We start from the raw sequence: 24499 nt of genomic DNA, 5'->3' as shown, positions 1-24499 counted from the left end.
CGTATTGGTCCGTTGAGACACGCCGAGTGCTCGCAAGGACAAACTTAACCAAAGGTCTGTAGCACAACTGTAAGTTATGTTTGCCCTCGGTACACGCAATAATTTATAATTGTTTCATCGTGAATTATTTTCATCTGAGATGAGATGAAGGAAGAAATGCCATCAAATCAATCTATTGTCTGCATCGAGTGCCCTGAGAGTAGGGAATTGCATTAGATTGACCCGTTCCATACGGGAACCTGGTGGCCTGATCATAATGAGTACTAAGTATATCAATACATAGAGATATCGGATTTCAGCATCGAATTGGTTAATAGGCGCGTCTATTGGTTGATTCACTTCATTAGCCTAATTTCATTTAATGGATTAAAACAAGGGGAGGGTTAGGTTATCAACTAATGAAAGCAACTACATGAAAACAGAGTTTAATGAGACAACAACGTGATTGACCCACATTGTACAGTGCTCATACATGGAGAATAATCATTAGAAACAAAATGACCTTGGGTGATTACACCTTCTGAACCGGGGGGGGGGGGGGCACTTCTATTTCCTATTAACAGGAATACATAGGATGCCACTTTTGTTTTTTTGCTTGCCAGCTGAAGAAAGTCGGAAGTGGTACCAGAAGTTGCACTGAAGGCCTTTTTGCTTGTTAGATGATGAAACCCGGAAGTGACACCAGAATTATGAAGTGCCCCCCCCCCCTACTTTTGAAAACGTGGCGCCGGCCATGTCTGCAGCAATTAACAATACGTCTTCATCCTCGTCTATCTCATACTCTGTCCATCTATTTCTCCCTCCCTCCTCCATTCTTTCGATTTCTCTCTCCCTAGTTCTATTCTGTCTTTCCCTCTCCTCGCCTTACATTTTGTCATATTCATGACAAGGAATGACGCCTCCGCTTAAAGGCGTAATTTACCATTTGCAGATGAAACAAAAACCCAGCATTAGTGCTTTAAAATAGTTCTGAAATGTGAGTTAGGGGCAGAAACAACCACTGTAAAAATTTGAATCCATATAATCGATGTTAAACATACTGAAATACACAACATGTGAACAATAGTTATAATAAATATGCTTCCGGACTAAACCATCTACAGTTATGGTTTGATGAGAAAAACACTGATATCTCGTTACATTTTAGGCTTTAATGTGAAAATTGTATATGGTAGGGTGTTTGTTGATACAACAGACATACACCATATGCATCAAATGTGATATCTCGACCATTTTTTTTATCACTGCTCCCAAAGGTAAATAGGACCTTTAATGTTCTCACTCGACAAAAACTCTTAGTCCCACCAGATCTATACACGTGAAGTCAACTCAGTAACTTACACCATTTTCTATCCTTGCAAAGTGCTGCGAAACTTATGACCATGGAGCTACTTAGCTGCATGATGCGACATAGGACAAGGTCAATCACGCTTGAAAGAGATTTGAAAAGGAGCTCTTTCCATGTGCTTCCCTAGTCTGGTTTCCAGACCCTTTGCCAACTGGACTCCCGCGACGAAGTCGCAGCCTTTGCAGGACAAAATCACTTTAAACTATACTAGTTTTCGACGTTGAGGGCGTTAATATCCTGAATAGCAAAATAGTATGGGCAGAGGGTCTGGAAGCCAGACTAGTGCTTTCCCAGCTTATATCCTGAACTCAGACCAGCAAGACCTTGCAAATTTCTCGCATGAAGCTGCCGACGCGCAACATTGCAAAATTTCATTTTCTGACATGACAACGAAAAAAAACACACACACACACTTCTTCACTGAAATCAAAACAGCAAGTTGTGGATACATTTGAGTAACCTGGGAATATGCATTGGAGCGGAGAGGATCCTGAAGTTGTTAACTCGCGGACAAATAAAATGTAATGTTTTATCAAATAATCATGGACAAACCAAAGGGGGTGCGTATCTCATCAACATCCATTTATTTAATGTTACATGATCGATAACTTTGTGCTCACTCTGACTTGTAAATTTTTTAAACAAGTTCCAAAACTTTCGTATCCATCTATGTAGATTTTTGTGGCTTTGTTTGATGTAATTTCTTTTAAAGGGAATGTATAGTACTGGTGGAGACGAGGATTGGGCCTTTATCTTTTTGCGAGACACCATAAAGCCACTTATGAATGACTACAGAGCATAGCATTCTAGAGGAATTCAAAGTTTAATTGATGAAAATGGGTTTTTGGATGGCTGAGACATCCAAAAACAAAGTAAAACAAAGCGATTGTAATTAAAGGTGGGTCCCACCTTTTATTAGGATCGCTCTGTTTTGGATATCTTAGCCATTTCAAGCCAATTTTTATTAAATAAATGTTGAATTCCTGTTAAAATTACATGCTCTTTCACATTTCATAAGAGGCGCCTCATTATCTCACCAAAATGTTAGAACACTGAAGTAAGGTATCAACCAAATAATACGATCCCTTTAAGTCAAAGCCGGCACTTTCATGAGGTGAACTAACCTTTTAATTTACACCATGCAGCAATTTAAAATAAAGCATTGTGTGCAATTAACAAGTAATTCCTAGGTATAGCAGATGACAGTCGCAAAATCAGAATAATCATAAAGAGAGGAAAAATATTGAAGGATGAATATTCAAATAACATTTGCAGAAGGTGCCATTTCAAAATTATGTCCCGCATAAATGTGAAGGAAAATCCCTAGATTACGTATTATGAGTTTGCCCTTCCCGCTCTGTGGGAGCAACATTAGCTGCAAATCTACTTTCCCACTGCAGCTGAAAAACGAAACATTTAATCCACTCATGAAGCAATGTGTCAATGAATTCAACCACATCAATCTATCTAATGTCTGAAAGGAAAAAAAAATGTATTAAGATAAAAGTATGCTATGCTGAATTGATTTAATCAAATGAAAAGTGTATGGTCAACTGTTTTTCTTTTTATTGAATTGTAGTGAGTGTACTTCCCTCTGCTTTCAATTATACTCAGAGCAATAAAAAAAACTTAAAGCGACTATTTGTCATTTACTGATGGTAAAGACCCACCTTTAGTGCTTCAAAATAGTTCTAAAATGTGAAATAGAGATGGAAACAACAAACGTTTAATGTAAATCAGTATAAGTAACGTTAGATATTGTTAAATGATACATTAACTGTGAGCAATTGTTTAATCAAAATTGTTTCTAGAATAAACCGTCTAGAGTTATGGTTTATTGAGAAAATTAGTGATATCTCCTTACATTTGCGGCTTTATTGCCAAAATTTCTATAGTTATGGAAGGACGTTCTCTGATAAAACTGAACTATATACATGCATATGCTTCAAACATGTTAATTCAAACATCACTGCTCCCAATGGTAAACATGTCTATCACATATTTTCATGCAATAAAGAACACCTATACCTTGAACACGTTATCAAGGCCATCTATCAAATATATTAAAAAGGATCCATTTAGATAATTGCCAATTAGTAGAAGATATCAAATATGGATTTATATATACCGGTAAGATGCCTTTGATGAATGCATACTGGAAGGCCTACATCAAATTAAATATTGTATGTGTTCTGAGTTTGTTAGTGGTATCCAAACGTGTGCAAGTTATGTTATCATGCTTAGTCCCCATATGATTTGTAATTAAGCTTTGTAAATTATCATGGAAGACACACAAATGTCTGGTATCTTTTAATCTTTCAAATATCCCACTCTCAAGTCGCCCTCTTAAAACGGGGCAACTGTACGGTGAAGTGAGTGGTGACTTTATAGGATAGTAACAACACTCATACAACGTTAAATCCCAAACCTTGGTGACACTTGGTGACATTTGCTCCTGCGACAATTTTTGCTCAGGTCTTATTTTCTCCAAGGACTTAGGATAAGGATTAGTGTTATGATAGGATTTTAGGTTTAGTTTGATGAGAGGATTAGGGTTAGGGTAATGTTTGTGGGTAGAATTTATGTTTGGCCTATGCGTGCAGATATTTCATGGGAGCAATCCTGTAGCGGGAAGGAATGTCTTGGAGCCACAGTCTAGTGGTGCTCCCGCATGACTGTGTAGGTGTGTGGGCCGTTTCGGGGGGGGGGGGGGGGTAGGGTTGAACTTCGGAAAAGATATTTTGACTTGTTCATGTCACTGGTTTTAATATAATTAATATCACTGGGTTGATAAATCATCTGTTTTGTGCATCATTAGATTTTGTTAGACAACCAGACAACAGAAAACATTGCTGGAACTATGTGGGCATATTGACATATCGAGAACAACGGCGTGGAAATAGGATGCCAAATGTTTAAATATATTTAGAAGGAACATGCTAAAGGAATTACAAGATCTCCGGACTCCCCTCCCCCCCCCCCCAAATAAAAACAAACAAACAAACAAACAAACAAACAAGCAATTAATCAAATTAAACGAAAATCAATGCAATTGATATAGTCGGCAAACAGACGAATTTGTTGTTTTCTTCTTATAAGCCTGACCGATACCTAACTTGAATTTTATTCGTACCATTACGGCAAAGTAATGCTTGCTCCCGTCTACCGGAATCCTTACACAACAGCATCTGCCTGCTATAGGGGCTGAAAGTACTGAAATGATGCCTATTAGAATGGCTGATAGATACATTTGATTCTTTGACCACGACCCTTAACCTATTATAATTTCACTAGGATTTTGACGGGTCCATTACGACTTGCACATGCAGAGCGAGACAGATTCCAGTAGGTTACGTAGTGGGTTGTTTTTATACAAAATGTATAGGTTCACACAAACAGAAACAAATCCCGAAAACATACATACGCACCATCACATACACTTTTTTCTTTTTCCTTGATATTTATGGATTTCATTCAAATCATTCATGTATTAGCCCATTCTGGGTGTAACATGAACAAAAGCAACGGCGTAGCCAGGATTTCATCTTAGGGGGGGGGCGGTTAGTCTGCGAGGGAGCGAAGCGACCGAGCCCGAGCGAGCGGAGCGAGCGAGGGGGGGGGGGGAGGGTGTGGGAGGGGGGTGTCCCCCCTCCCACGGTAAGAACTTTTTGCATTTTGATGTTGTAAATGGTGCAATTTGATGCATGCTTTTGCGCGTTTTATCGACGTGAAACAGTCCCACTTGTTTAAGGTAGCAGTTTATTTTGATGTAGATTATTATTGAACAATTTGCCTATAAAATGGTATAATTTAAATACACTTCTTGTATCAATTTTTTTCACTGAATATCATGAACGCGACTGAACCCGAGCAAGCGGAGCGAGCGAGGGGGGAGGGGAGGGTGTGGGAGGGGGTGTCCCCCTCCCATGGTGAGAACTTTTTGCATTTTGATGTTGCAAATGGTGCAATTTCATGCATGTTTTCGCGCGTTTTATCGACGTGAAACAGTAACATTAGTGTAAGGTAGCAGTATATTTTGATGTAGATTATTATTGAACAATTTGCCTATAAAATGGTATCATTAAAATAATCTTCTTGTATTAATTCTTTTCACTGAATATCATGAACGCGACTGAACCCGAGCGAGCGGAGCGAGCGAAGGAGGAGGGGGAGGGTGTGGGAGGGGGTGTACCCCCTCCCACGGTGAGAACTTTTTGCATTTTGATGTTGCAAATGGTGCAACTTGATGCATGTTTTTGCGTGTTTTAACGAGTTGAAACAATCCCACTTGTTTAAGGTTGCAGTATATTTTGACGTAGATTATCATTGAACAATTTGCCTATAATATGGTATGATTTAAATACACTTCTTGTATTAATTCTTTTCACTGAATATCATGAACGCGACTGAACCCGAGCAAGCGGAGCGAGCGAAGGGAGAGGGGAGGGTGTGGGAGGGGGTGTCCCCCCTCCCACGGTGAGAACTTTTTGCAATTTGATGTTGCAAATGATGCAATTTGATGCATGTTTTTGCGCGTTTTATCGACGTGAAACAGTAACATTAGTGTAAGGTAGCAGTATATTTTGATGTAGATTATTATTGAATAATTTGCATATAAAATGGTATCATTTTGAATAATCTTCTTGTATTAATTCTTTTCACTGAATATCATGAACGCGACTGAACCCGAGCGAGCGGAGCGAGCGAAGGGGAAGGGGGAGGGTGTGGGAGGGGGTGTCCCCCCTCCCACGGTGAGAACTTTTTGCATTTTGATGTTGCAATGGTGCAATTTGATGCATGTTTTTGCGCGTTTTATCGACGTGAAACAGTAACATTAGTGTAAGGTAGCAGTATATTTTGATGTAGATTATCATTGAACAATTTGCCTATAATATGGTATGATTTAAATACACTTCTTGTATTAATTCTTTTCACTGAATATCATGAACGCGACTGAACCCGAGCAAGCGGAGCGAGCGAAGGGAGAGGGAAAGGTGTGGGAGGGGGTGTCCCCCCTCCCACGGTGAGAACTTTTTGCATTTTGATGTTGGCAATTATGCAGTTTGATGCATGTTTTTGCGCGTTTTATCGACGTGAAACAGTAACATTAGTGTAAGGTAGCAGTATATTTTGATGTAGATTATTATTGAACAATTTGCATATAAAATGGTATCATTTTGAATAATCTTCTTGTATTAATTCTTTTCACTGAATATCATGAAAGCGACTGAACCCGAGCGAGCGGAGCGAGCGAAGGGGGAGGGGGAGGGTGTGGGAGGGGGGTGTCCCCCCTCCCACGGTGAGAACTTTTTGCATATTGATGTTGCAAAATGGTGCAATTTGATGCATGTTTTTGCGTGTTTTAACGAGTTGAAGCAGTCCCACTTGTTTGAGGTTGCAGTATATTTTAGTGTAGATTATTATTGAACAATTTGCCTGTATTTAAATACACTTCTTGTATTAATTCTTACACTGAATATCATGAATATCATGACCATACAATATTGAATCAAAATTGTAGTCTACAGACCATCATGGTGAATTGAACGTGAAAGCCTCCTATATAATGGCGGCTGTATGCGTATTACAGCTATGATTGTCCTCTCTCCTTTTTTCTTTCCTTTTTTTTCTTGGGGGGGGGGGGTAGGTGAATGATCTGTTTACAAAACAGTCCCGAGATGAGATTATATAAACTTCAGTAACAGTTTACGAGTATTCACTTACTTCCCTCACAATCTGTGTGTATGAAACTTAGAATGCATTTGCAATGTGTGAAATTTCAAGACTGCTCACATCTAACGTGAATTGTAAAGGACAGAAGTTATTTTTCTGTCACATCTGTATATTCCAGTTTATCACATTTAATCCAGGTACTTGCCCGATACTATCCTCATGGGGCAACTATGAAACCTGGATAGCTCTTTTATATTGGGTTTTACTTATTCTTGTACTCTTAGTACCGATAAATTTGTCAAAGTATTTGTGTACACCAATCTTTACTACACCTCGAAGTCCCGCAATTCCTTTTCACCCTCACACGGCCTCCATCCCTAGCACCCCAGATAAGATCTGATTCTTATACATTGAGAAACGCATTTCTGACCTTTCTATTCGATACATAAGATTGCTTATTTTCGAAAGTAAATATTCTCAGACTTCGCACACCAGCTGTGAGGATGAGGAAGGGAGAGTATAGCTTGTCAGGTGTGTTGTATGCAAGAGAGGGCAATAGTTCTGGGGAGTGTGACCAGCAAGTACGCCTTATCTCTACTTTCTTCGTTGTACATTGTTTTCTTTTTTTTAAGGGGGGGGGGGTTGAACTCCACTCACCTTCCTGCACAGTTGCTTGAACTAGAGGTTGGCATTCTGTACACACATGTAGCATGTCAGCCGTAATTACGCCGGAATTACTTATGTAACACTCAAATGCGCTCATACACTCACATCGTATACAATGTTATTCTCCCGTTCATACTGTCATTCTCCCGTACACAATGTTATTGCAGAATTGTATTTTATTCTTATCCTGGAATACTGATGATACTGAAATGTATTTTTGAGATAAGATAAGTTTTGACGTTGGCATTTGCTTTCGTTCTGAACAACAGAACACCTCTAAGAAAAGCTCACACGAAGTCTGTATTATTTACTGAAACCGCGAGGGTTTTTGTCCACAGCATCTCTTTCATGTGCCTTCATATATTTTTGTACTCTGGATACCCATAAATCTGTGAAAGTATTTGTGTACACTAAATTCTAATTCACTTCGAAGTTCTATAATCCCTTTGCAGATGTGTGGTATTGTACGGAAGGACAATAGTTTTGGTTGAGTGTGAGCATCGAGTACGCCTTTATCTCTTTCTTCCACATACATCGTACTCTTTTTCTTGATTTGAACTCCACTCACCTTCCTACGCAGTTGCTAGAATTGGAGGTTGGCATTTTGTACACACAATATGTGGCATGTCAGCTGTATTACGCCACTTATGTAACAGTCCTCATTCAAATGCGCCAGTACACTTATCTGTGTACACAATGTTATTCTCCAGTTCACAATGTCATTCTCCGATACACAATGTTATTACAGAATTGTATTTTATTCTTAAGCTGGGCACCATGGTGAAAGGAATAGAAAGCCATCAATGTAATGGCGGCTTTATGTGTATACAGCTATGAGTGCTTTTTTTTTGGGGGGGGGTGGGGGTGGGGGAGGTGATCTGTTCACATTTTTGTACCAGTAACATCAACTTGAAAATCAGTTCCGAAATGCATGTAATAGACGAAATATTTCATTATATATAAAATTATGTGATTATGTAAACCTCAGCAACAATTAATGAGTATTCACCTACTTCCCTCATAATCTATTTGTAACATGTGAAATTTGAATCCAGGTAGCTGTTCACATTATTGAATTGTAAGGAGCAGAAGTTATCTTTCTTAATATCTGCATACTCCCGTTTATTATACTTAATTCTGGTATTTGCCTGGTACTGTACCCTCATGGGGCTTTGGAACCTAACTTTGGTCCCTTTTATAGTGTGCCTTCAATTACTTTTGTATTCTTAATACCCATGAAATTGCTAAAGTATTTGTGTAAACTATACTTTAATTCACCTCGAATTTTTGCAATCCTTTTCACCCTCACACGGCCACCTTCACTGGCACTCAAGAAAAGAACCGATTCTTACACATTGAGAAACGAAATTCTGACGTTTTTATTCAATACATAGGTTTGCTTATTTTCAAAACTATATATACTTTCAATTTTCACACACCAGCATTAATCGCGGTAAGGTTTGTTGAGTGTCATTGAAGGGTGGAATGCTGTGGCGATGAGGAAGGGAGAGTACAGCTTTGCAGGTGTGTGGTATGCTCGAGAGGACAATACTTCTGGTGAAGTGTGAGCATCAAATACGCCCCTTTGATATCTACTTATACATTGTAGGCCTACACTGCTTCGGTTTGAACTCCACTTACCTTCCTACACAGATGTTAGAATTATCGCTAGGCTTGCATTCTGTTCACACATGTAGCATGTCAGCCGTAATTACGCCACTTATGTAACAGTCCTCATTCAGATGCACTCGTACTCTCTCTAATCAGCGTACGCAACGATATTCTCCCCAGTCATCGTCCTCCAACATGAATGTTAACAACTGGTAGTTTTAGAAATGTTATTTTAGCCTTATGTCCATACATGGGCATTCGGAATGCAGAATGCCGAAGTTTTGTAACCACAGTGAATAATTTGTTCTCTGTCCAAGATGCTTACGATTATCTAAATCACACAAGAGAGTGTTACCAACGAATTTAAACCACTGTGTTAGGTTGCCAAGCAACTCTTTTTTTCCGGAACTTATGTCAATTCCTCACTTCTATTCTTTTTATAATTATTATCATTGTGTAATTTCCTTGGTACCCACAGGCCATCTGGAGCCACCTTTCATGTCACTTGCCGAAAATGTCCTGACATACTTGCATAGTTCGTTTTGTATACGTTGACTCTAGTATACGTTGACTCTGGTTCCCAGTAGACACAGCATTTTTTTTTCTCTCTCTCTCTTTAGTTTCGCACATCACAGACATTTAAGATGTCAAACTCATCAGTACTGCCCTCTACAGGTGCCTTCGTGGACACAAGCAACGAACATCACGTTCACCCTTTGATCCACAATACAATAGACACAGCATTCAATTCAATTAATGATGATGACTTTTTTGATACGGCCGGGCCTTCTTTGGCAGAATGTGAAGCAAATGTCACTCAAAATGATACTTTTTTTGATAATCATGTTTCAGATAGTTTTAATTCATTGTCGCAAGAATTTGAATATGATTTTGACGTAGAAAACCAATTACAAAGTCCATCTTCTGAATATCTCACTCTCAACCAGTTTAATAATGTTGTTAAGGAGTATGATGATACCACCTTTTCTCTTATACATTTCAACATTAGAAGTATTAATAAACATTTTGAAGAATTGCAGTTGTTTTTGAATAAACCCATCAGGCAAAAATTCTCAGTGATAGGCTTGACCGAAACCTGGCTTTCCCAGGATTCAAGTCTTCCATACGTTCTCGACGGATATGATTTTGTCGTTAACAACAGGCAACATAGGGTGGGTGGGGGCGTTGCGTTATACGTTTCACAAATGTATGATTATGTAGTTCGTGATGAGCTTAACAGCATGACTGATTCGATTGAATCTCTTTTTATTGAAATATCTGTTCCTGGCAGTAAGAATATTATCATAGGTGTAGTATATAGACCTCCTAATACAAACACTAAATCATTTTTAGATTATTTTTCGGATTTGGTGAAGAACCCAATTTTTATTCACAAAAAATGCTTCATAATGGGAGATTTTAATATAGACTTATTAAAACAAAATAATATGTCACAAGATTTTTTGGAAATATTTTTATCTGCTTCTTTTTTGCCTTTGATATCTAAGCCCACACGAATAGTTAATGAATCTGCCACCCTTATTGATAATATTTTTTGTAATATTCTTCCTCCTCCCGATTCCCTTATACTACTTTCAGATATAACAGACCATTTCCCCATCTCTACTAGTTTCTCTTTAAATGATAGTATTGATAATAAATATGGTTGTTTATTGAGACGAAGAATCACTCATGAAAACATAGCCAGTCTAGGTGCTAGTTTAGACATGACAGACTGGTCTTGTGTCTTTGATACAAATGATGTAAATTTGTCTTTTGAATATTTTATGCAGAAGTTTCTTCGACTCTTGGATATCAATATTCCAAAACGTAGACAAAAACAATCTGATTATAAAAAAATACCTAGGCTCCCATGGATCTCTAAATCACTTTTACGTTCAATAAACAGAAAGAATAATTTATATTATAAATTTAAAATGAAACCTACTGAGCAATTGAAACTTAAATATACTAGTTATAAAAATACGTTGACGAAAATTATACGTATAGAAAAGAGAAAATATTATACCAAGCAGTTATATTTGTATAGGCATGATATGCAAAACACATGGAAGGTTTTAAAGCAAGCAATGAATATATCAAATGATAAATGTAATATTACTAAAATTAGGTTTGAAGATGAAATCATTGAAGATTCTCATCAGATTTGTAATATTTTGAATAATCATTTTTCTTTAATCGGGGAAAACCTTGCAAGCAATATACCCCATTCAACGAAACATTTTACAGAATTTTTAGGTCCACCAAATTCTAGTTCAATGTTTCTTAGTCCAACATATAAGCAGGAGATAATTAATATTGTTTCAGATTTTAGTTCTAAAAAAAGTGCTGGACATGATGACATCAGTAATTTTCTTTTGAAGGGGGTAATATCTTCAATTGCGGATCCTTTAGCTCACATATTCAATTTATCTCTTTCCAATGGCATCGTCCCTGAGAGCATGAAAATAGCAAAAGTTATTCCTTTGTTTAAAAAAGGCGACAAATTAGATGTTAATAATTACCGACCGATTTCTTTGTTATGTACATTGTCCAAAATTCTTGAAAAAATCGTTCATAAAAGAACTATTACTTTTTTTAAATTCAATCATATACTTTCAAATTCTCAGTTCGGATTTAGAGAAAAACACAGCACAACACATGCATTATTAACTTTTGTAGAAAAAGTGGCACACGCTATTGACAGATCTTCGCATCTAATAGGTTTGTTCCTGGACTTCTCCAAGGCCTTCGACACCATTAATCATGATATTTTACTTGATAAATTACATCATTATGGAGTGCGTGGGAAGGCCTTGGAGTGGTTCAGGAGCTACCTCATGAACAGGAAGCAATATGTCTCTTTGAATGGGTATAATTCACAAATGTTGAATATCAAATGTGGGGTCCCACAGGGAAGTTTATTAGGTCCGCTTTTGTTTCTTGTTTATATAAATGATTTTTGTAGGTCATCAGATGTTCTTTCCTTTATTCTCTTTGCGGATGACTCAAATTTATTTTTTTCGCACAATAATCCTCTTACTCTTGTAAATACAATAAACTCTGAATTAGAAAATGTCGCCGAATGGATAAAGGCAAATAAATTATCTCTCAATCTTCAAAAAACAAAATATATGTTTTTTAGCAACTCTATAGAGAAACCACCTGTCGACATTGTTTTTGATGGGACTCCACTGGAAATTGTTTCCCATATTAAATTCCTGGGAATAACAGTTGATAATAAGCTTTCATGGAAATTCCATATTGATAGTATATGTAAAATTATTTCAGGAAATATTGGTATAATCAACAAGGTTAAATTTTGTCTTCCTTTGTCGTCCCTTATTACATTATATTCATCTCTCATATTGCCATACTTAAATTATGGTATTCTTGCTTGGGGAAACACATATCAAACATTCTTAGATAAATTACTTTTATTACAAAAGAAGTCACTCCGTATTATATGTCATACTGCATTTCTGTCTCATACTGACCCGTTATTTTTTGAAAACAAAATATTGAAAATCAAGGATTTGTATCTGTATAACCTAGGACAATTTATGTTTAATTATGATAAAAAAAAATCTTCCAAATATATTTGAAACAATGTTTCCAAGAAATCAGTCCGTCCACAATTACCCAACGAGGCGTTCGAATGAGTTTCATTTGCCCTTTTTCAGAACTCTTCTGGCCCAGAACACCTTTATTTATGATGGGCCAAAGTTTTGGAACTCACTTCCTAATGATATTGTAACAGTGCGAACTTTGAATTCTTTCAAGAATAAATTGAAATTATTTTTATTGAAATCTTATAACATATTACCGAACTAGGTTTGTTTCATTAACTCAATTAAGTTATCACTTATTTTTATGCATTAATCATTACACATCAATTATTTTCTATCATGAGAGTAAAATAATCTGTCGAATATAAGTTCTCCTCAAATATGACAGTCATCGAACAATGCATCATTGTGTCTATTCTTTGCTTTTAATATGTCCGCGCTTTTGTAGTTTTTCTGGTATATGTACCCAATCCTTATATTCACAATATCATTCAAGGGTGCGTATTACTACTCCTATACGTCCTGGAAATCTGTTTGCTTGTGTCCACGATGGCGTGTTTTTTTTTTTCTTTTTTTTTCGTTCTTTCCTGTTATTTCATTTCTTGTCAGTTGACATTGGTTTCTTCGATTTTGTTTCATATATTTGTTTGTAGTTTCATGAAGCCATTATTTGCTTTTTATGTATATATTTCTGAGGGTCCCATATCGTACAAGCTTGGCTTTTTAGTGGGACCCTCCATTTCCATTACCATTCGTGTAATATGCATATGTATATACCTTGTAAATGCAATTATATGTCGTTACTCATCATCACATGTATCTTGTTGATGTACGTTTATCGAAATTACTACAATTTTGTTTTGTTTATGCATTGAATATAATTTCTCCTGTTTATTTAATGGAAATGAAAATAAAGTTGAACTTGAACTTGAACTTGAACTTGAACGCTGTCTGTTCAGCAATCAAACAGAAAAAGCATGCACACGAGGTTGTAGATAGGGGCATATCCCCTCCCACACGAAGGGGATTTTGCGTTTTCAGACCTGAAATTCAGCGATCTGGTGCAAATTTTTGGTGCAATACTTTTTCATCGAAGTGTCAAAATCACGGAATTTAGCTCTTATTCCGAATGTGCACCATCTGTGTGTCAGTGTATAAAGTCTAGTGAGGTAGAGCTTAGGGGAAGGGGAATTCCGCCTCCCGCTCGCGGAGCTTTTGCGTTTTTAGAATTGAAATAAAGCGATCTGGGTATAGCCACAGTCTACTTATATGCATGGCGGAAGGGGGGGGGGGGGGGGAGGAGGGGCGGGTGAGCAGGGAGAAGGCGTTGGCGAGTGTTATCTCCACCTTTCCCTTCCGACGGAGCTTTTGCCTTTTTAAGGTTGAAATTGAGATATCTCGTATACGCATATTTGATGGAATCAACATTTGGGAAATCAAAAAAAAAAAAACTGATGGGGGGAGGGGACTGAGGGAGGAAAGGGTCGATTAAAAGGGGAAATTCCCCTTATACATGAGGGAACCTTGAGTTTTTGGAAGGTATGTGATAAGTCTTGTGCACTCAGAATTGTTCATATTTTTTTTTGTAAATCTAAAAAGTGTACTAAGCTAGGGAAAGAGGCACAGAGGGGGAGGGTTTGGGAGGGGGATACCCCCTCCCAAGCACGAGAGATTTTGCATATTTTGAATTGAAATTCAACGATCTGGTGCACACTTTGAGTGAAATATTCAAAAAAATATCTTATTTGATGAAAGGTTGCAAAGGAGACCCGCTTCATGTGCATGCATACAGTATACACGCATTTTTTTTTTTCCGCCTCCCAAATCCCCGGTCCAAATCTTAGGGGGGGGGGGGGGGGGGGCGACCGCCCCCATCGCCCCCCCCCCCCCCTGGCTACGCCAGTGAACAAAAGCAATACAAATACAATTAAAAAAAAACACACACACAAACAAATCAATTTTTTAATGTGTACTGCAAATAATCTCTCTTCAACATAAATAACTCGATTATGAATCAATCCCACTGTTTTTCACGAGAAAATATTGACATAATTATGCCAAACATATATCCCTTGAATATATTGAATCATATGACGCATTCTCACTTACAAGAGCATAATACATAAAAAACACGCGCGCACACACACACGCACACACACACACACACACACACACACACACACACACACACACACATACATTGCATTATTATAAACTCCCCTACTTGTACCCGGACAAGTTTTATAATAAACCCGTCGTAATTAGCAGGTCATGTAAGTAGCATACCTGCTAGGAAACATAATTAAGACCATTGACCTTTGATGGATGTTATGATACGAATATAACGATGGTCCTTTTAAATGTAACTCATGGGGTGAGAACCATTCTTCCAATCACGGGAATATCACCACAGAGACTCCAACCCCAAGCACCTTCTGATCTGGAGATTCTCCCGCCTGAAACCCCTAGCAAACGGGAGACTCCAACTTGATATTATGTGTGCGAAGCATGAAGTTCCTAGGGTTCTAGATATTCTATTTTTCAACATACGATAGCAATAAGTAAGAAATCCTTTCCACCGGAAGACACAGAGCCAGGGCGGGAGAAATCAAATCTCCAGCGGGAGAACGGGAGATTTTGCAAAATTAATGAGTTTTCGGCGGGAGATCTCCCGTCGAAAACGGGAGAGTTGGGGTCTCTGTCACCATAGTCAGATAGTTGGCTTGCCCAGACTGCCTATTGTTAGGCAATTAGAGCTTTTGTTCACAGGTGGTTTTTATGAGGCCGCTGAATAATGGCAGCCGCAATAGCTTGGCCTTGGGGTTATTTTTATTAGCTATAATTAATGCACAAGACCTGTCCACCAATCCTGATGACCATTACAACCATAATGGTGGGCTATTTACATGTGAAGGGTGCCCTTGAGTGTAGAATTCCTCAAATATTGCTCAATTTAATGCTCACCGATCAATAGGACTCAAAAACCGTTTAGGAATTGTCTTCAGTGCCTCTAGTTCCAAACAGTTCTCCACTTCCCTCTCTCCCTTTCTCTCTCCCCCCCCCCCCCCTCTCTCTCTCTCTCCTCCTTCTCCTACTCTTTCCCCTCCTCTTCCTCCTCACCATCATCTGTCTCCACCATCTCTCTTTGATCATCACTGAGATTTACGCAATCAATAGTCTTTATACACGAATAAAACTCTCTCTCCTCCATAATTTGATGCTCCGTCCACTCGCTGTCATATGATGTGCAAAAGCTGTCTCAGAACTCTAAATCCTTAATGCCCCGTTTTTTCCTCTCCATCTTTTTTTTTTCTCTTATGAAAGACTCTCTCTCTATCTTTATCTCTATCTAGCTATCTAGCTATCTATCTACTATCTTGGTTGGTTCTCTATTATGTCTATAAAACACTACATTCATGAAATCTTTCACCTGTAATGATGTAATTTCCAGCAATTTCTTATATTCTGTATCCATGGTATCTGAGATATAATTCATGATCTGAGATAAAGCGAATTTCTTCGTAATATTCTAGTCCCTATACAAATCGAATTGTAGGGCGGATGTTAAGAATGGTCGGTTGGTTGAGTGAGCTTCAAAACATTCATGTTGTGTAAAGTTGCCCTTTTAAGTCTAGTCCATTTTAAGTCTAGTCCATGGGGCTGTTTCGATAAGCGCTAAAATCAATACTAAGTTCAACTCAACTGATCTTAGGGACAATTTTGCGATCACCCAGTGCTCAAAAATTATGAACTGTTTCACTATTAAGCAATTTTGGAACAATGTCTGGCTCCCACGTTGCCACATTCTAGAATACATCTTGGTTGTCTGTGTATCCTTCCCAACTAGGTTTGATCTTAATCTGTCCGAAATTTGAGTTCATTACTTGGCTCGGTGTAGTTCCCATGTCAGGAAAACAGGGCCCAGGTCTCATCGTCAAGTTTATTACTTTCTATTGGACTTTTCTCTTGTATCCCGCCTCTAGCACAACATCATATTATCATAGAAGTCATCAGGTATCAGAATTGATGCCACACTGTTGATACCTTTTTTTTTTTTTCGTCTGTTTGTTAGTTGTTGTTTTGTTCATTTCTATATCCGTTCACTACCACTGAACGTCACACACGCTAATTATGTAAAACACTAGTGATAATACAGGGCCGGCGCAACGTTTTGTTAAAGTAGGGCCCAGTATATTTCTTGTGCCACTTCCGGTTTTCATCAGATCAGCTAACAAGGAAAAAAACGTAAAGCAAAACAAAGAGAAAACAAAGCAAAAAATTCAACAACAAAAAAAAACTCTGGTACAACAGGCACTCGGCTTCCAATGGGGGGGGGGGACGAGTGGTTACATCATATCATCATCAAATAGAAAAAAAAGTAGGGGCCAAGCCCCCCACCCCCGGCCATCCTTGTCGCACAGGCCTTGTATTATAGGTGAGTCTAACAATAATATCCTATATACTGTAAGGATTTAAAGGTAATAATATCCTATATACTGTAAGGATGTAAAGGCATGGGCAGGATATTCAGTGCTAATTTGCTAATTGGTGCAGAACGGTGTAGATATGGGCAACTGTCAACCGGATCACTGCTTATGGAAGAGCTAAGCCCATTAAACTGCATGAATTATTGAGGAATTTGTATGCTTCCAGTTAAAATTCGTAAACTGTCAATGTATTCTCAGTGTGTATATAGTGCTTTAACCCCTGGAACTACCACCGCCAAACTCCGCCGCTGTAATATCGCGCATGACAGTTTATATAGGCTAGGATGTTTTAGCATGTTAAGGGTTAAAAAAGATGCCTCGCCATGCCGATACATGGCAGATTATACCTCTTCGTGCAATACTGCTTAACCTGGAAATTACGAAAGTCCACACACACACCAAATCTCATTTTTATGCGATTACAGTACCCTCACACCTGCAGCACAATAGATTAACTTAATACTGCACATTCAAACTTTGGTTCTAACAATGAATGATAAATCAAATTTCCACGAATCCAGTGACGTCACGTCAATGTGTGTTAACGGGAAGGCAGACTACACAGTACAGTTCGTGTGTACATTCTATCATGAAACGAATGACTGACATTTAAGTGAGAGTTTCACTTTCACGGTATGATTAGTCTGCATGCAGTAAATCTCATACTTATATCGTACCCTAGGATTTCGGATTTGTGTTGTCACTTTCTTGCCCTCTTCTTTTTTTTTCTTTAAGTCTTTATTGATCAAATCAACAAATCAATCATACAGAATCAAAATATTTGCCTCTTCTTAATGTCTCTCTGCTGGACTTTCTTTTCTTTTCAAATTCTATATGATTGTTCTAGAAAGAGGCAAAGAAACAAGCAGTTGATGGCTGGAATAACAATCTGACATGCATCCTTTGTAAGCATTGATTATTGACTATAGGTAGCCTCGATTATCAACACGGAGCTTGATCCTGCAAGGTCAAGTTGATTTTAATCAAGGATGGGTTTATGTGCAATGATTAATAATTCCTCTCGAAGGACATTGGACTTGCAGAAATACGGATTGAATGACAACTTGTTGTGATATCGGAATTTCTTCACAATTTAAATGCCGCTTAAAAGAGCACTGAAGATTTGATTCTGCCAAACCACCAAGCAACATTTTACCCACATTTTCAGTACTACGTAAAACAAATTTCATGATCATTCCTTTTTCAAATCATTGTGGAGTGTTTTCTTTTTTCAAATAAACTCAGTTTGATGTCTTTCCTCATCAGAGCATGTACTTCGATTTAGTCGTGTGTTGGTGCAAATTGGAGTTATTTCAATGGAAAACAAAAAGTGGTTTTTAGAAATTCTAAAAGTTATATAGTTTACGGAAAAATATTTTTGAGGGCGAAAATAATACGCATATCTCGTCCTATTGGTATGATTGAGTTTGAATCGAATGCATTTGTATGCTTGATTGACTATTTCAAAAAGAGCGGGTCTATTGAAAATATGACAACGTTACATGTGCGCTGGTAGAGCAACAACGAGCGTCGTATAATAATCCCTCTAAGAGCGCATACCAGTATGTATAATTTCTTTTTCCACCATAAAACAAATTGAATCACAATTTCACTAATTTGTTTTACTAAGAAGAACAACAATATAACAAACACATTTTTCTTCTTCACGGCATTTTTGTTGGGGGGGGGGGTGTAGTTCCGGACATCAATGACATGAGCATGCTATAGAATTTTATAGCGGAGGTTCCTTCGAAAATTGTTACTGTAATTGTTCCTGGACGCACACGCTGCGGAAATGCATTGCTCGAGACGACTCTGGGAGTCAACTACTGCAGAACCCCATTTGGACGAGCGCGGCTCGTCCGCTTAGCGACCACTGTACTTTCTTTATGAGATGTGAAGTAATCACGTATCACTTTGCCGGCCGATTGTTGTCGAGTGGTGGCTTAGCGTTTTCTGCTCGCCAGAGTAGAAGACTGCAGAAAATACTTCATCGCAGCTTTGGTAACATAATTATGAAACCAACCGGATGTCTGTCTTGCTTGACTGATTATGTCTTCTGAGAATGTTGGAGCAATTAGTGTCGCGTTTTTTTGATCTGCAAAGATCGTCGGCAATTACGAGGCTCATTTACTACTTGGCTACACTTTCGGTTTTTGCTGTAACGGGAACTAAATAATGTGTCTTATCAACGGAACTTATAGTCTCACCAGCTCCTTGTTTCGGATTTCCATTTAATGGTGTACAGACGTTGCCGTAAACCATAGGATGCGGCATGAATACTCTACGTACACCAAATTAACTTCATTCGGCTATCTGATGTTCTACTCGCATTGTGAATGTTGTTCTCGTCACGGAGAGGACTCATTAACGGAATTTCTACACGTGTGTGAATCTTGATTAAAGCCGAACAAAGAATTTTTCAGTGTTTGTTAAGGCCGACATAGGTTTCACCCAACTCCTGTTGATGTCATTTCCTCCACATCTAATTGACCAATGTTTAATTTCATAGTTAGCAGCCACCCGCCATGCATATCAGAGCGAGACAACTGTGTACAAAGTTCATTAATATATTGTGTCTTGTGTGTTTTCCCGTTTTGTGTTGAGACGTCACAATGGAAATTCAAGATTGCTTTCAGATTCAAAATATCGATGTTTGCTTTTCACTAGATGCGACACAGTGCAGCACTTTGGTTTAATGTCTCCAGAATTAGAACGTGTTTTCGCCCGAAGAACGGAACATGTGTTCTTGCGCTAACATTTACTTTGACCATTACCTTTGAGGATTGTGAGTTTTTCATCAACTCAAAGACTGGAAAAAAGGTTTTTGCGTCTGTTTGCCGAGACCTTTTCGGCACTATTCGGCATCCTCTCGGCACTTATTCGGCAGTTCGCATAATCTTTTTCGTCATCATCATCATGACCATCGTTTGACCAGTGTCGTACTCGTCAGCATTATAACCTGGCTTTGAATAGGAAACCCATGGTGTTACGTCGTCTAACCACACTGAAGCAGCGAGTAAGAGTGTCAAACGCGTTGCCTATTAGCTATCCGATGTTTATAGAAAGAAGTGTTGCAAAAATTATGAAATCGCGTCACCTTGTTTTCTCTGCAAATATGTGAAAGGCACAGAGCAATATTTCAACTTGAAAGGCAGAGAAATATGTCAGGATATTGAAACAAAACTATGTGACATGACGTTATAGGCATTAAATGATATCGATAATGACGGAACATACTTTTTGTTTTGGAATAAATTATGTTTATGAGGATCCGCCATGCTCTCTGAATTATTGTACATAAGAGGGACTGCACAGTCCTGGTGCTTTGGGACCTCCATTGGCAATGGCATGATCTTCATCCCGGTATAGCTTCCAAGGAGCTGCGATTGACAAAGACGGCATATCGTGCTACATGATGCATCAGGAGAATCCGTACGCGATCCATGTCGACATTTCTCGAGTCTCAGATAATTTTTGGACTCATAAACATTCACTGAATAGCCGGACAGAGTGTGTCTTAACTAGATCTTTTAAAATTGAGTATACTAATCAATACTACTTAATCTAAAGTTAATCCACTTGAAATCATTAAATTTCTGGTCAGTCGTTGACAGCAAAACAAGAACAGCTGTCTACGAGAGATAGATGGCAAAGTAATTTCAAGAAACCACTTACAGATTATATTCTTTGCTGTTTATTCGGCATCGCCATGACAGAAGCACAGCTGATATTCACCATCATCTTTGATCTTCAGTTGGAAGGTCACTTTACTACACGTTGTCTTATCATGCTCGTGCAAATAGCCCTGGGTAATTGTGAATAGAGCAGTCCGTTATCTGAAGAGCTTATTGTCGCACCAACAGTCAAACAGCAATTGCATGTAGAGCTGTCCTCGCATAACAATTTCCTTGTATTCTAACATTTTGAAAGGACTGCATGGGTGTATGGTAAATACAATCAGTTTCATAACTATGCTTGAACCTAACGTCCAGATATCTGCCCCGTGATACTTCATTGAATTTAGGGCAGTAATATGCCAGTGGGGTTGAATAAGTTGCGAGTTTCTCTTTTACCAACACAATTTGATTATCAGGTGTCTCATCTAGGAGGAGTTTTCATAGGTCTTGAATACAATGGGTATAGAGTTCAATTATTTTGAGATGTTTGAACATTTTTCTCGATATTACGAATCAAATTTCACGTGATGAACATGTGATGGCTTGCGTATCAGTGTTTTATGAGAAATTTGGCCCCGTATGCATTGGGAGAACTAAGCATGTGTATGATTATGTCACGTGTCATGTATATAGGTCAACACTCCTTGCCTGCTCTGGTCTCGAATTGTGTCAAGTATCACCGCGAAGTGTGCATTTAGGTCTCATGAATTGAGTTAGGACACGGATGTTTCGCTTCAAGACTGAAGTCAAAGAGAAAAAACGTGATCTATTGAGAATTCCCAGCAAGTAAAAACAATAATAGTGAACAAGTGTTATGCCATATAAACGCGTGATCCACACGTTTATCTGGTAGAGAGTTGACAAGGAGTAAATTAATTGTAACCGTTGACACTGGGTGATCATTCAAATTTTACTTTAGATACGTTCTTTCTGCTCTCCTTTCCCACTAAAAACAAACAAAAAACAAACCAACATACAAACAAACAAAACACATTAATGTGAAGCTGGAGTATCGTCTGCACAAAATGTGTTGAATTTACATTCTGTTGCTGTCAAGACAGAGATTTCTGGCTGCAATTGATCTCATTTTATATTGGTTTGCGTAATTAAAACGCTGCCGAAGCAAAGCTCTCCACGTGACGAAAATAACGCCCTCGTTTTAATCTAAGCGTTGATTGTGATACGGATTTCATATGCGAGGTATTACTTTGACAAGGCATGAGGATATTTCCTACCCTACCCTGGCCATATATGACGTCTGTTGTTTGCCCAGGGATCGTCTGGGTTTGATGACTACTTGTGGAAAGTGATTGCTGAGCATGTAGACTCCAATTCGACGTCAATCTTCCTTATTTCAGATATTTAGTGTATATTTCAAGAGGGAAAACCGCTGGTGAGCTTGAATGTGGCTGATTTCTTTGCTCCGCTGTACATTACATATTAGAAATATGTCTCGTCTCTGTAGATTTAAGTTTCTGACTGAGAAAAGGGAAGCCCTTTTAGGCGGGTTCAAACTCAAATATTCCTGCTGGTTGTTGATCTAAGACTGCGGGCGTTTTGACTTAATGTACGTTATGTCATTATGATTAGTACAAGAACATGACTCTTGCAATCGCTAAGATCGTTATACCACTTGTACTTATAGCGAATGCTTTGCTTGTCGAGGCATGACTGCACGTCAAGTTTTGCCTATCCGTTACCTCAGTCATCTTAGCCATCTTATGGTGACGAAGACATTGTAGGCGAAGCTGTGTTAACTAGTATTCCGGGTAGTGAGAGAACCCAAAATGCGGTCATAACCAACTAATTTGGATATTTGAAAATTCAGTAGTAATGGCCAGTCTCTTAGTGACCGTTATTATCAGCGTCGCGGTACCGTGCGTACTCGCTGGTGTCATCTGCAACGCAGCGGTGGCCCTCTGCATTCTCCTCACATCTAGTCTGCGCTCGCGCACCAATGTTTTCATCGTCAGCCTTGCAGTGTCGGGAGTTCTCCTACTTACAACCGTGGTCCCATTCCAAATGGACTCGTACTTGACCAACGAGTGGCGGTATTCCGAGATGTATTGTCATGTCACTGCCAGACTTTCCTTCATTTGTGTGGGTGTCACGACCAATAACATTGCCATGCTCGGACTGTACAGGTATTTCTGCGTGGTGCATCGCCATAATGTGTACCTGCGTAGCAGGAAGTCTGTTGCCTTGATGATTTTGTGTGCATGGACGATCCCAGTAGGACTCGAAATATTGAAATCAGGAATGGGATGGACAAAAACTCGCTTCATACCGTCCTACGGACGATGCATTGTCGAGCAAGGTTCATCGGTTGCCAAAGTGACCTACAACGCGTCGGTACTTGGTGGACTTTTGATAACTCTGCTGATCGCTGTTTACAGTTACGCCCGCATCATTTGCACGGTTGTGACGAGTTCGCGAAAAATACAAACTGAACATGCACAAAGTGGCGCCAGCGCAGCAACTCGAACTTTACCAAATAGCATGGCGGGTGAACACTTATCAACCTACGCCGAGCCAACTTCGGCGTACAGCGAGTTTTCCCATCGTGACCGTGAGACATTGGTTGATAAAACAGACGAGAGCATCATGGCGCAGACGACATCGACGTCGCGCTCTAATTCAAGCAACGACACTCAACAGCGGAAGTCGCGGGCTCGCAGAAAGGCGAAGCAAGTCGGTATTTCACGGCAGGAGGTGTTGCTCAGTAAAATATGCGCTTTAATGTTCTTCGTTTTCTTCGTCTGCTACGGACCAATTTTCATCCTGACCATAGCCTTTGCCGACACTTTGTTCCCGCCAGAAGCTTACACAGCCTGCACAGTTATCTACTGGTTAGGCAGTTGTATCAATCCTATCCTGTACGCATCCCTACAGACCGACATGCGCAAAAAACTGGTGGAATTTCTTGGTCTTTCCAGGTGCCTAAGTTTGGGGCAAATTCACAGTGTGGATGTTTAAAATCTCCCCATCTGTATATCCTTCTCATGGTTGAGGTGGCTGACAATTAAGGATCCATGTCTCCTATCATCTCCAAGACGATGTGTTTTACGTACATGTCTCCTCTAGTTTTCGTCAGAATATTATTTTCTTTTTCTCTAACACATCTAGACGCCACCATTCGTCATTAAGCTATGATCAACCCAAAACATTTTCACTAGCCCTTCGTCCACTATAATTGCGCTTGCCTATAAAATATTGTCATCGGTGATGTTATCCAGCCATGACGTCATCTAGGCACCATGCTGTAAAAACATGTTATCAATAAAATTCTCATAGCTAGACATACTGAACATGATGAATACATCAAATTCATGCGGAAAACTTCAGGTCTTGTGCAATCAAACTTTAGTGGCGCTCGCGTCACAATTTTTACGCTTACGTCATGTTGTCAAAAGAATGAATTATTTACTTTTACTCATCAAACGAGTTTACGTTTCCGACCATTTA

The 24499-nt window shown here is 38.8% G+C and overlaps 1 protein-coding gene across 1 annotated transcript; it reads left to right on the top strand.

Annotated features, from left to right (window-relative positions):
• The first annotated feature begins 22867 nt into the window (after positions 1-22867).
• LOC139719744 (G-protein coupled receptor 84-like) lies at positions 22868-24010 on the top strand. Its single transcript, XM_071631134.1, has one exon. The coding sequence runs from the start codon at positions 22868-22870 to the stop codon at positions 24008-24010; it is 1143 nt and encodes a 380-aa protein (XP_071487235.1).
• The last annotated feature ends 489 nt before the right edge of the window (positions 24011-24499 follow it).

This window comes from Diadema antillarum, unplaced genomic scaffold (genome assembly GCF_040938485.1).
Source record: "Diadema antillarum isolate AM-2024a unplaced genomic scaffold, OU_Dant_1.0 scf00000114, whole genome shotgun sequence".
NCBI classification, from domain to species: domain Eukaryota; kingdom Metazoa; phylum Echinodermata; class Echinoidea; order Diadematoida; family Diadematidae; genus Diadema; species Diadema antillarum.
Note: the sequence above shows the minus strand (reverse complement) of the source record. Positions and strands in the feature narration are given on the sequence as shown.